General features: G+C 31.7%; 1 protein-coding gene across 4 annotated transcripts in view; it reads right to left on the bottom strand.

Annotated features, from left to right (window-relative positions):
• Window positions 1–2,846: 2,846 nt before the first annotated feature.
• The window catches only part of LOC106464428 (ecdysone-induced protein 78C-like), a 141,286-nt gene continuing 130,663 nt past the window's right edge, over window positions 2,847–13,469 (bottom strand). For 2 of the 4 annotated variants that reach the window (XM_022392146.1, XM_022392143.1), the window contains exons 6-8: window positions 9,285–9,390; window positions 4,523–4,798; window positions 2,847–3,744 (exon numbers count right to left, since the gene is read on the bottom strand). In XM_022392146.1, the coding sequence (XP_022247854.1) occupies window positions 4,530–4,798; window positions 9,285–9,390 (375 nt within the window). In that variant the 3' untranslated portion in view covers window positions 2,847–3,744; window positions 4,523–4,529. Of the gene's footprint in view, window positions 3,745–4,518; window positions 4,799–9,284; window positions 9,391–13,469 lie in introns of all 4 variants that reach the window. The other 2 variants (XM_022392145.1, XM_022392144.1) reach the window with 2 other exon arrangements.

Below are 13,469 nucleotides of genomic sequence, written 5' to 3'. Positions count from 1 at the left end.
TATTTTTTACTTAAGATTGTTATGAAAAAAATATCTTGGTGTTCTGGTCCATCAGATTCTTAAGCCATCGAAGTAATGTCCTGTTGCTAGTGGCAGGGCAAATATAATTTTAAGATATATCTACAGAAATATTGAATACAATTCTAAAAACGCTATAATGTATAAGCCATTGGTTAGGCTACATTTGGGATATTGTGTTCAGTTTCGGGCTCCTTACTTCATAAAATAATTGAACTGTTGAAAAGGATTCAGAGGAAGACTACGAGGATGATACCTAGGATGGAAATGTCATATGACGATAGGTTAAGATCTCTGAACTTACTCTGAGAATGGTAAAACTAGGGGACACAAGTATAAATCCATAAACCAGAGAATTTTGTTCATCCAATTATTTTTTAATGTAACTGTTCCATTGAATTAATATCGTCTTTCCTTGATGGTGATTTTAAACCTACTGTATAATCTCTTTCCACTTACATAAGACACACAACACATGTACTTTATATTTTAAACAGTTTTCAGTTTTATTGAAGTGAACATTATATACTTGCCACTCTATACACCGATTCCCAATGACAAAGGTTTGAAAGCCCTCAAACATTACCTGGATCTATGAGTTTCACTAGCCCCTGCCGAACATGTATTAATCCTGAATGGGTTCTCCTTTAATAGTGAGTTTTATCAACTATGGGAATTAAATTGGACCTTTCTTATGCGTCACTTTTTGTTGGACATATAGAAAATAAAATGTTCTCCATCTATCAAGGAACACTTCTAACTCTTGACAAAGTTATATTGATGACATTGTTGATAGGGCTAACACAACATTGTGTGAATTATGAATTGATTCTTCCTCCATCCCACACTTATTTTCACACTTTCCTCAATGAGCTTGCCTGTTTTGGCATTCACATTTCCACTCAAGAGTATCGTTTACCTACGTCAGTCCATTACAAACCCATTGGTTCCCATTCATGTATATGCTACGACTCTTCTCAACTACGTCATATATTTCAGTGATAATCATATAATAAGTGCAAACATCATATCTCAAAACCAGGATTATCTATCATGGTGCCCTTCACTAGCCTTGTCAGAGTGCAAACACCTGGAATACAAAGGAAAGTAATATAATTCTCTTATGGAAAGATTGCATCAGCGAGTCACATAGAAATGACATTGGGTGGCACCTGAAAGAGGTCTTCCTTAAAATTAGATGGCTAAATCAGAGCAGCAAAAAGATGTCCAATCTTTCTTGTTATAATGGAATCATCGGCAATTGTTTCACCATAATGCCTTGACCCAAAGCTGGTTGTAACTAGCCACAAAAGTGTGCTCTATTGATCACTGGTGAAATCATTGTCATACTTGTGCAACAAAGTGGATAGAAGCCAAGGTCCTAATGCAGTGAGATTGTCCAAGGAGAAGCACCTCACTGAAGCATACTAAACATTACAAAAACAAAATTGGCATCTCCACCATAAGCAGATGGCACACACAAGAGAGGCATTTGGAGGGTTAAAAAGGCTTTCCAGAAGATGACTGTTGAAAGTAGTCCACAAAGTGCCTCTAGAATCTTCTAGAATCACAGTATGGATATTAAGCATGTATATATCTGTATTTTCCTTCTCATTTGTTACATTCAAGTTTTATTTCATTCAGTTTACTTTATATTATTTAGTTTTTGTATAATCTTTAGTTGATTTATTAATTTTGTTAAACTTCCCAAGTTAATTTAGTGACCAGTTTTATGATTGTTGCGACTTCATACTAAATTTGCTTTTCGTTAGATTTGGTTCAAGTTGTATTTTATTTTTATATTTATGTGCATCCAGTTTCATTCTGTATCTTCAATTCCATTTCATGATTCAGCGAATCAGCAGGCTTTAATGCTAAAATTTATGGTTTGATTCTCCGTGGTGCACAGAGTGAAGATAGCCCATTGAGTAGCTTTGCACTAAAAAACAATAAAAGCAATTCTATTTTATGATGTGTTCAAATCTTTTTGGGTTTTGTTTGTGTATGTTTTTGTGATTTCAGTCATATGTATATGTAACTGACCAGTCTTTGAATTTCTTGATAATGCTGCTTTTGTGATTTGATGCTTTTGTTTGATTTTAAACGATCTGAAACTATATTCATTTAACAGTTCTATTCTGGTTCATTTTAATTTGTAGTTCTATTCAGCTCTGAAAATTATTTGTTTTAATTGAGTTCAAAATATTGCATTTGACTTTTTTAACTCTGTTTGATTTGTATTAGATTGGATTTTGAGCTCAGTTTAACTTAATTTTAGTTTATTTTGTGTAAATCTGATAGTATTCTAATTTTATTTTGACTCAGTTTAGTTTGTTATGAATGAAATTTCCCTTTGTCGTCTTAGTGTATGTGTCATGATGTTGTACATGTATTAATGATGATGTGATTATACAAAGATACGAACTTGCATCCTTAGCTTCTAATTTAAGGTTTAGGCTTAAAAAGACCCTGAGATAAGACAAGGAGGAGTTGCCACAGTTGAAAGAACTGTTAATATCAACCTTTATTAACCTGGATTAATCCTCCAGCTGATTGGTCTGCAGCAACTCCACATCATTACTGTAGCCAAATATAAATGGGATCTTTGCAAAGTAAGAAAATCATTGCTATACATAAATCTAGACCTACCATTAACAAGAATTACAATGCCAATACGCTTTCATTAGCTTTTAAGATATTTCTACTGCAATGTGTCTACCTTTTCTTTATTTTCTATTATTCTGGATAATAATGTACATTTGATTTATGTTGCATAAGATTTATGAAATGGAAGGTAACTGACCATTAGAAAATTAAGATTGCTAAAATAGACTTTCAGTAACACCCTTTATTAATAATATAAGAGATCTATTTAATTGTTTACAATAACTTTTCTTAGTTTACTTTTTGAGGACTAGCCTCAGTGTAAGTGGCAGTGAAAACTGTAACTCAGGGATCTCACAATAAGGAATAAAAAAATAAAACTACCATCTACATGTACTACATACAAAACAACCTCTAAATGGAGGTAACAAAATTCACCATTTGGCTAGTTAACAAAAACAAAGTCACAGGTTGAAAGAAGGTATACAGTAACTACAAACTTCAGTGGTGACGTTAAGAAGACCATTGATTTATGAAAACAATGTGAATAATAGGGTGATAGAATGTATGGTGTAATTACAACATTCTCTGCTAGATGAATGATTAAAATAGGCTTATAAAAGTCATGTCAATGACATATCGTGATTAATGACAGACTTCACCAACAAGACTCACAAACCACCACTGGTTGCTAAAAATTAAGAATAACCACACATTAAGAAAATGTGCAAAACATTTCCATTTTGTTGTTGAGATAGCCACTAGTTAACCAAAATTACAAAAGTTAAAAGTGCATGACAGTTAAATCCTTTGATGATAGGTCAAATGAAATACCTTTCTCAGCTTCAATAATACTTGTAAAGCACAAGAGTTTATACTTCAACCACAGTTTGACATTCGAGGTCAACTGACTAAACTTATGCCCTACGTTTCTCTATACAGTTGAATCTTGATGTCAGGTTGTATGAATACAATAAATATCCATGGCCTGCTGACCCCAAGGCTCTTAGTGTTGTAGCTTTTCTAAAATCTGGAATGCTGGGAATGGGGCGGTGAGCATGTTGTTGGTGGTTGGGAATAACTTGAACTGTCAGGTGAACACACTGGTAGAATAATGTAATACTGTTTAAATAAAAAGGTTAAAAATTTTTACAGTTTGAATTAATAAAGTAAGTTCAACATTTGGTCTACAAATACTAGATTTGGTAGTAGTAATTTTTCTCTTTGTAGTTACAATTTCTTTAAATATGGTAAATAACTTGTGAAATTAATACACAACTCAAATAACTAATATTAAGGATTTTAATGATGAATCTCATTAAGTTAACACTTACTAATATAACATACTAACCCACATCTTTCAGCACTGCCATAAAGTGTGGTGGAATTTGATGTTCATGAATGCATACGTAAGACAGTATAACATTTCTTAAGGTGGCTTATTTCATCCCTTTAGACAGTCTCATACTTGAACTCTTTTAAGTTAAGCTTTTATAATGCTTTCAGAAAACTTAGACATCTTCTGCATGTGATAAATAAATAAAATTTTACTAACACAAACATTTTCTGTTAATGCTCTAAGTTCCTAATTTCAAAAGTAAAACTCTTTAATATTTAAGAATAACAGCAGAGTTTGATGTTACAATCAGTTTGGTGAGAGTCTACTTTAATGTGAAAAACGATTATTAACTGATATGATAGTCAAGAATATTGATAATGTATCCTAGCTTGATTTATTAACTAATTAAAATTATATTTAACAATTTACCTGAATATATAACATTAAAAATCATTTTGTTTTATGTGAAAATTAACAACTGTTTATAAACTATTTGCTGAGAAAATTGAAAGGCAATTTCAATTGAAAATAACACATGTATCTTTTGCATGACCCACCTACATTTTCATTATTGTACTAAATCTTCTTCACATTTTGGTATATCAAAAATTTCTGCAAAAAGAGGTGGAAGCTTAAGTCTTGTCCAGTTGGCTCGAAACCATTCAAGGTGTTCCATGTGTTTTCCACCAAGAGAATGCAGTTCTGGTAGTTTCATCATCAGAGTTGGAAAAAGATGAGGTTCATTAGGATGATTGCGTCCAACCTGGAGTTTTAAAGCCTCCATTAACTTCTCCTGTTGCTGATCGATACTCTTGTTGTCATAGATGCCCACCCTTTCTAGATATTCAAGAATAATCTTGTCAGAATTGCAATATGTGTTCAATATTTAGATTGTTTTTTGTTTTTGCTTTCACCGTTAAAAAATCAGACTTACTGGACATACAAATTGATTACAAGTTACCTAATGTTTACTTCAATTTCAAGTAAATTTTGTACAAATGTAAGGTTCATTGCAAAATCACTTTTATGGCAAAAATTAATTTAATTTCATTAAAGATATACAATAATTAGAATATTACACTTATGATTTGAATGCTATGGAAGAGCACAAAAAATACTAAATCAATAGTCGTATGTTGAAATAAAACTTTTCAACACAGATTACATGTACATTTAAGTAAAGATCATAAACAAACATAGTTCACAAGGTCATCAATGGTAGTTGTGAAGGTACTATGATATTTTATCAGTTTACAAGGTCATCAAAGGTAGTTCTGAAGGTACTATGATATCTTATCAGTTCATAAGGTCATCAATGGTAGTTCTGAAGGTACTATGATATTTTATCAGTTCACAAGGTCATCAATGGTAGTTCTGAAGGTACTATGATATCTTACCAGTTCACAAGGTCATCAAAGGTAGTTCTGAAGGTACTATGATATCTTATCAGTTCACAAGGTCATCAAAGGTAGTTGTGAAGGTACTATGATATCTTATCAGTTCACAAGGTCATCAAAGGTAGTTCTGAAGGTACTATGATATCTTATCAGTTCACAAGGTTATCAATGGTAGTTCTGAAGGTACTAGGATATTTTATCAGATTTTGTGCATGTAGCCATTACTGAATCCATATTTCTTTCAGTTGGGACAATTTCAATTATAATAATGCCTCAGTTGACATTGTCACATACTGTCTGTATGCTTATCACAAAAATGCTCACACACATACACGCGTATATATATATATATAGGATAAACTTTATACGTATAGTACACACCAAACCTTATCTCAACAGCTCAATGGCAACAGTAAACCTCATATACTACCAATACTAAGTACCTTTATAGCAAGATCAGCACACACAGGCATAACAAAAAGAAAACTGTCATGAGACATACTCATCACTAGTCTTAACGGTAGTAATCCTGCTCAGTATGAGAGGAACTGTTGGTTCAGACACTAAGTACATGTGTTTGGTCAGTGTATACTTACCATTTGTGGGAATATGACTGAACATCTCTTAAGTCAGAATCCCTCCTTGCCATTTCAATGATACCATTCATGTCTCTACATTTGATTGAAATGGATGGTTTACATTTGCAAGGTCTATTAACTCAAAATAAGAGCAGCTTTAAAATAGGACTAGACAATAGAGAGGGCCAGAATAATGAAAAAAAAATAACATGTAGAGAAAATTATGATATAGAAACAAAGTAAAAAGTAGTTCTAAGGGTTGTTAAACTGCTATTATTGTAATACTAGAAGTATAAGAAATAAAATAGAAAACCTTAGAGCACTAGTTGGAACAAAGGCTTTCGATGTAATGGGAATAAATGAAACATGGTTGAATGTAAATAATTTTGATGTCAGAAGTTTCTTTGAAATATGGAGTTATAAGTTATTTAATAGGGATACGATACTAAGAAAAATAGGTGGCTTTATGTATAAAATGTGAGCTACATCCTGTTCAAGTTGATGATATCAAATCTAACAGCAAAGAGGTTGAGACTTGAATTTCTGTTAGCAGATATAAGTGGAAGAGACTTTTAGTTAGAATTTGTTTACAGACCATCAAATGAAACTGATGAAATTAATGAGAAATTACAGTGAGATAAAAAATACAGCTATTAAAAAAGTATAATTAAGGGGAATTTGAATTACAGGCATACAGACTGGAAAATGTGGGTAGTGAAATCATGAGGAAGACTTTTTTTAGAAACAGTTCAGGATGATTTTTTTCACTAATTGGTCATGGAACCTACATGAAACAATGCTGTTTTAGATTTATTGATAACTTCTAATGGTTTATAACAGGGAACACCTGGGCACAAGTGACCATTTCTATATTAGGTTTTATGTTTTACTGCATATGGAGATAAAGATTTTTTAATTGAGATTTTGATTACAAATTTGAAGAAAAAACTTTGAGAGGATACAAGAACAATTACCTGTTGTGAATTGGACAACTGAATTATGTAGAGATACTGATAAAATGCAGAAAAAGTTTAAAAATAAATTCTTAAATATTCAAGATAGACATGTTCCTTATAAAAAACAAAATGTTTGGCTGGAAGTAAAAACCAGGTTGACTCACAAAGGGTATAAGGAATAAAATTAAGAAAATCATTATAAATATAAGAAGTTTAAATTGTTTGTTACAACAAAGGATTTAGAGGATTACAGAAGATCAAGAATGTTAGCCAAACAGGAAATTAAGAAATCAAAATCTTTGAAAATAAAAGACTAACTGAAAATGTAAACATTAATAGTAACGATTCCTTTAAATAAATTAAGGGTAAACAGAATGTTAGGATTTGAGTAAGACCTTTGAAGGGTAATACAGGAAAGCTCATACCTCATGATTATGAGATGGATGGGTTATAAAATTTCACCTTTTCTTCAGTTTTCACTAATGAAGATTTAAGCAAAATTCCTCATCCTGAATAGTTACTAGATAGAAACAAGATTATACAAGATGATTCTAAGATTGTTAATAAAAACTTGGGAAGTTTAAAGAATGATAAAGCTCCTTGGCCAGATATTTCCTAAAGGATTTTGAAGGTAGTTAATGATTGGATACATACGACACTTGCTATTATTTTGTGTAAGTCCTTGAATAACAGGTAATGCCAGAAAATTGGTTTGTTTGTTTGGTTTGAATTTCACACAAAGCTAAACTAGGGCTGTACCTAATTTAGAAGTAAGTGAAAGACTAAAGGGAAGGTAGCTAGTCATCACCACCAATTTTGGGCTACTCTTTTAACAATAAATAGTTAGATTGATGGTCACGTTATAATACTCCCTACAGCTGAAAGGATGGGCGTGTTTGGTTGGATGGGGATTTGAATCCACGACCCACAGATTGTGAGTCAAGCGCCTAACTACCTGGCCATGTCAGGCCTCCAGAAGATTGGAAATTGGCTAATGTTACTCATTTTTTTCAAAGGAATAATTATAGGCCTATTAATCTTACATCAGTTGTGGGAAAAATTTTTGAAAGTCTGATAAAAGATGCTTTGCAAAGTAATTTAACAAAGTTTAAAATTTTATTGGATTGTCAACATGACTGTTAAGGTTATTCCCATCAAAATAAGTACAATTTTGATGGGAATAACCTTAACAGTGTAATGGGAAAAAAGGATCTTATTGTTTTGGTTGAGCAGTTTTTTAAGCCATCCAAGCAGTATGTTGTTGCTAGTGGTATAGAAAATAGAATTTTAGGTTGTATCTACAGAAATATTGAATAAAAGTCTAAAGAGGTTATAAATTTCATTGTATAGGTCATTAGTTAAGCCATATTTGGAGTACTGTGTTCAGTCTTGGGGTCCTAACCTGAGGAAGGACATGATTTGTTGGAAAGAGTTCAAAGGACTGCTACTAGGATGCTATCTGGGATGGAAAGGTTGTCATATGAGGAGACGTTAAGATCTCTGAAGTTAAAGTGGATCAGATTGAGGTGTTTAAGATTGTTAAGGGAATTGCTAGTGTTTATGCATCATTTTTTTCATACTTAATGATGAGAATGGTAGGACTAGGGAACACAAATATAAGTTTTGGCAGGGTATGAGTGATCTTCAACTAAGACAGTTTTATTTTTCTAACAGGGTGATTGGCCTTTAAAATGGGTTACCTTCAGATAAGGTGGATGTAGTAACTTTAATGGTATTTAAGAAAAAGCTTGATAAATATTTGCATGATAAGGGCTAGCTTTGAATGTTTTATTTTCATTTTAAAGTTTAGTTTAGTGGATGGGATGACCTAGATGGACCAACATCTCATTTTCTATCCTTAAATTATATGCGAATATATTCCCCTTCTTGGACTAATAAGTTTTTTACAACACCCTTCACCATGAAATCAATTATAGTTCTCAAGCAATCTGCTTAAACTTATTCCCTCCCAATTACTGCTGTAATGTCTTCCTACAGTCATCTATTTCAGATGGTTACCTAATGGTTACATCACATCATCTCTTGATTAGCATTGTTCAGTTTCATTTATTTATTCTTAAGATCAGAAAAGAAGAATTGGTTTCAATGAAACACTAATCAGATAAAAGTAGAATTAAAATGTTTAAGATCTGGAGTAGTTGCTAGATTATATCGCATTTCACAAAAATATTAATTTAAAAAAGTCAAAATGCATTGCTTACTTATATTAATACATTCTAAAAATCACTAAGACATCAGAAACCCTCGTAATGGATTTGAATAATGTGATTAAACACAGTAATTAGTAGCAAAAGGCCAATTTTTTCTCCTTAATGCTGTGAAGAAGGTGAGTTGCTATAAAAATCACTCAGTATAATGACCATATACTCACCTGAGGTCATCAACACAGCTGCTGAAAACAACCCAATCTCTGTGTCATTCAACTGCAAGTTGTTCAGGTTCATAGCAAAGTGAAAAACAGAAGATACAAATTCATTCTGAAAGAAGATAAAAATATGAATTTAGAAACTGAATGCTGTATGATGCGAATCTGCATCATTGCATTGTGTCCACTGTTTTAACTTTCAAGGCACATTTCTAAAATAACACCCTCATTTGTGATAAACAAATTATATAATACTAAGATGACAGCTAGAGTGTAGACTTACAGTTTTCTAATAAGAACATTAAGCTAAATATCAAGGATAACTATGCAGATACACTGGATCATAACTTTAGGGTAAGACCAGAAAATTAAAAAATACATAATTACAAAAATAGTGAATAAGGAGTAATCTTAATTCGAAAAAAAGGATCAACAAAAGAAAAAAATAAATTACATCCATGAGAAGTCCAACTAAAAATCCAATGATCTTTTATGGAAGATTCAATTTTTTTAATCATCCATACTTTTCGTTGCAATAACCAAGTTAATAATAAACTCTTATTCTGTCACTTAGAACAGTCTAAGCCTCATAATCAAGTAAACATGAAAAATCTGCACAGAAAATAGATAAAAGTAATTATTACAGTGTTGTTTAATAATATTACATACATAAATACACCAACACTATAAAAATGTCATGTTACAGTTAATATATACTGAGGAATCTTATCAGAAACTCTCAGAGTCAAGATACACATCTCATACAAAAATATTATCTAAACATCAACCAAGCTAGCAGAGTGCATGAAGAAAAAAAAACATTTATAAAATTATAATGATTATTGTTAATTAAATGGCTGTCTTCAAGTCAGAATCCTTACATACTTCACTTGCAATGTAACTAAAAGACATAAGCCTCTCTAGATTTTCTTTTTTTTTTTAATTGGTAATATACAAGATACTTCCAATCATCAGAATCTTTTTCATTAACCAGCAACTTTGAAAACAATTTTTTTTTAGATGGTTATCTATTCCATACTCAAACTTTTTAATAAATCTAATCAGAGCCAGGAACTGTTTCACATACACAAGTTATTTAAAAATATGACAATTGAAACAAGTCTTTCCCTTCTTCTTCTAAACAAATTGAACAATTTAGGGATCTTACTCAATCAAAAACAAAAATCTTTCTAATAAACTAAAATGGTAAAGGCAAAAACTTTGTGAAAATATTTTGAGAGTTATTTATCAAATGTCATCTTTCAACATGATCTCCAACAATAGTTAGTCTACATTACTTACAAGATAAACAAAAAAGTCTGTATTGAAAATAAGTAAACAAAAGGAACAGATTTTTCTCATTGAAGTAACTCCATTAGGCTAGTGATATTTAATTTCTGGTAGCACAAGAAGTGACACTTTGCATTTCAAATTCAACTGCATTCGTAAAAGAAATTTTCATTAAAAAACTGTTTCATAAGGTGAGATACTCAGTTAAAAAGGTTTACAAATAAGTTTTGTGTTACATTATGAAGAGAGAGAGAAATGTTGGGTATTTTTTCTTCCTACATGAAAACCTTCACCCTCATGTCAAGGTAGTGTGTAGTGGTCCATGATATATGTAATAAAAAGAAACACTTATTCCATTAACTTAAGTATCATTGATGGTAATTCACAATGACAAATTAAGGTTAATTTTATTCAGTTTGTTGAGCTATCAAAACTTTAGTTTCTTAATAGTCCAACTTACAGTTTACAGCCAATGTAACAATCCACAACTTGTAAAACTGAGACCATTTTTTTTTATATAAATTATAGTTTCACCATCAACTTACTATTTTTAACAAGTATAGCACTTTTAACAAATAATAATTATACAATTGAATCAATATCCAGAATTTGTTGTATTTTTCAAACTAACCAGGATGTACTTACATGAGCCAATAAGAATATACAATCTTTCATCTAACTGAAAAACTTTAAATGAATCAGCACCTTTACCTTCTTACGACTGTATAACTAATTACAATACTAAACTACATACAGAATTAGTAACACATGCATGTAGAAGCATAAGGATAAAGACATTTACGAAGTTGGCAAGTGTCACATTGTAAAAGCTTGGTTCTTCTCCATGATAACACTCGGCTAAATGCTCAGGGTTTTATCAAAAATCATATTTTAATTACTCTCATCTTCCACAACACTAGTATTTTTCCCACACAAGAACTTCCTGAATTATTGTACCTCAAGAGCATGAATTTATACTTCTCATTATTGCAACTAATTTCTCACGTATTGACACATTCATTAATACTGTCAAAGTCCCATTAGAAAATATAAAAATTTTAAATAAAAGTAACCCTTCTTCTGGGTTAGTATCAAGCTTAGAAACTAAGTATCACTGTCTAAGAACCTACTCAAATTGTTGATATATAATGAACTTTGATATAGCTGAAAAAATACACACTTATTACCACTCCTTTCTACCATTAAACTAATTTTCTATCCCCAACTTAACTAACTCAATTTCTTAGTTGCTTCTTAACAAATATATTCTTAAAATTATGATAAACAACATCAATCAGGAAGCCCTCCACATCCCCCTCCCATAAAAAAAAGATAAACACCTATTAAATGACAATGTAGATCTATGATCTGCAGGAAACTCCCTTTACCTTTTAGTTTTCAAGATAGAATTGAAATTAGTAATCTTCCAATAATTGGGAATGTTCCCCTTTTAGGCTTTTAAAATTCAATAATAATAATACTAATTCTGTAGTTACAAGTTTATTTACAGTCTAGTCTCTTTCAATAAGTGTCTAGAATATTCTTTGGTTTCATGAAGGTAGGTGATGCATGTCAAACCCAAGCAGAATTATATACACTAAGAAACAAGCTGCAGCATGAGCACCCAAATATAGCAAAGAAAAATACTCTTCCCTTAACACTTAATAAAACTGCCCAAAGAGAAGGAAATTTAAGGTAAATTTAACACAACATTAGTAGTACATGCAAGTGGAACCACAGGGATAAAGAGTTAAAGACCTAAACAGAAATGTTTGAAGTAACAACTAGTGGTCATAGTAAGTATGAAGAAAAGATCATAAACAAAAACAGATTCAGACCAAAGCTGTGTGGAAGAGCAGGTAAGCTTTATGCTTAAAAACATGGTCAGTATTCTAGTACAAACCATTGGAATGGGATGAGATATTTTTTCCACTTGTAAAATAACTGGTGGACAAAATTCTCCATATCAGAATAATGACTTTTCCCAGTACATTGAAAAAGACACAAACTCATATTGACTAGTAAAGTAATGTCTGTTATACAGATAATAATAACTTCCAATCGGAGTAAGCCGTGTATCCAGATTGAAAATAAAAATCAACTTGTCCATCAATATAGTTAATCAACAATACTGTTACGTATCTGCTTGTTTGTTAATTTCTGGTAGAAATACTTTTTGAGGAACTTCAGTGATACAAGTCCTTTCTTGGTTAAACCAGTTTATTCTTCCTCGATACAACTTTTATTAATACACTGAATTTCCACAGTCACTTTAAATATAACAACCTTTAGAACAGATGTTATAAATCACAGTGATTCACATACTTTACTTACGGTGCCTACTGTTCACTTCCCTCAATTACCTATCTGCCACTGGCTTTCTTTGCCAGGCCTATATATACTAAAAAAGAGGGCATCTAGATCACAATCGAGCTGGCGGGCAAATTCATGATCCTTTGAGAAACTCCAGCGTGCATGCTCCCAGCGTTGCATGACTTTTTACATTTCTACTAATGAAGATTAGAATGCATTGTTCCATCTGTTGGGTGTCCTCAATGCTAACAAAATGTTTAGTCATAAACCCATTAATATTTCATGAGGTTTGGCCAGCTTAGGAGATTTAGGTTAGTCCTAAATATAAAATCTAATGTAACAATGCAAATCAGTCTTTATAATAAAGGTATAGTAACTGACATAAACACTTTCATTAATGAAAGGAACAATAAATGAACAAACCAGCCCCACCTAGCGAACCAACAGACACCAGTTTCTGTCCCAAACTATAGTCACTTATGTATATTTCTTTGGAAATCTGCTTTCTCTTACACAGCACTTTTCCAAAGAAACTCAGTACAACAACCCTCTATTTAGAGTATCATTTAACTCAAATTCAGGCTATTT

The sequence above is a fragment of the Limulus polyphemus genome, unplaced genomic scaffold (genome assembly GCF_000517525.1).
Source record: "Limulus polyphemus unplaced genomic scaffold, Limulus_polyphemus-2.1.2 Scaffold1650, whole genome shotgun sequence".
Classification (NCBI taxonomy): Eukaryota; Metazoa; Arthropoda; class Merostomata; order Xiphosura; family Limulidae; genus Limulus; species Limulus polyphemus.
This window is presented reverse-complemented; position numbering and strand designations above follow the sequence as displayed.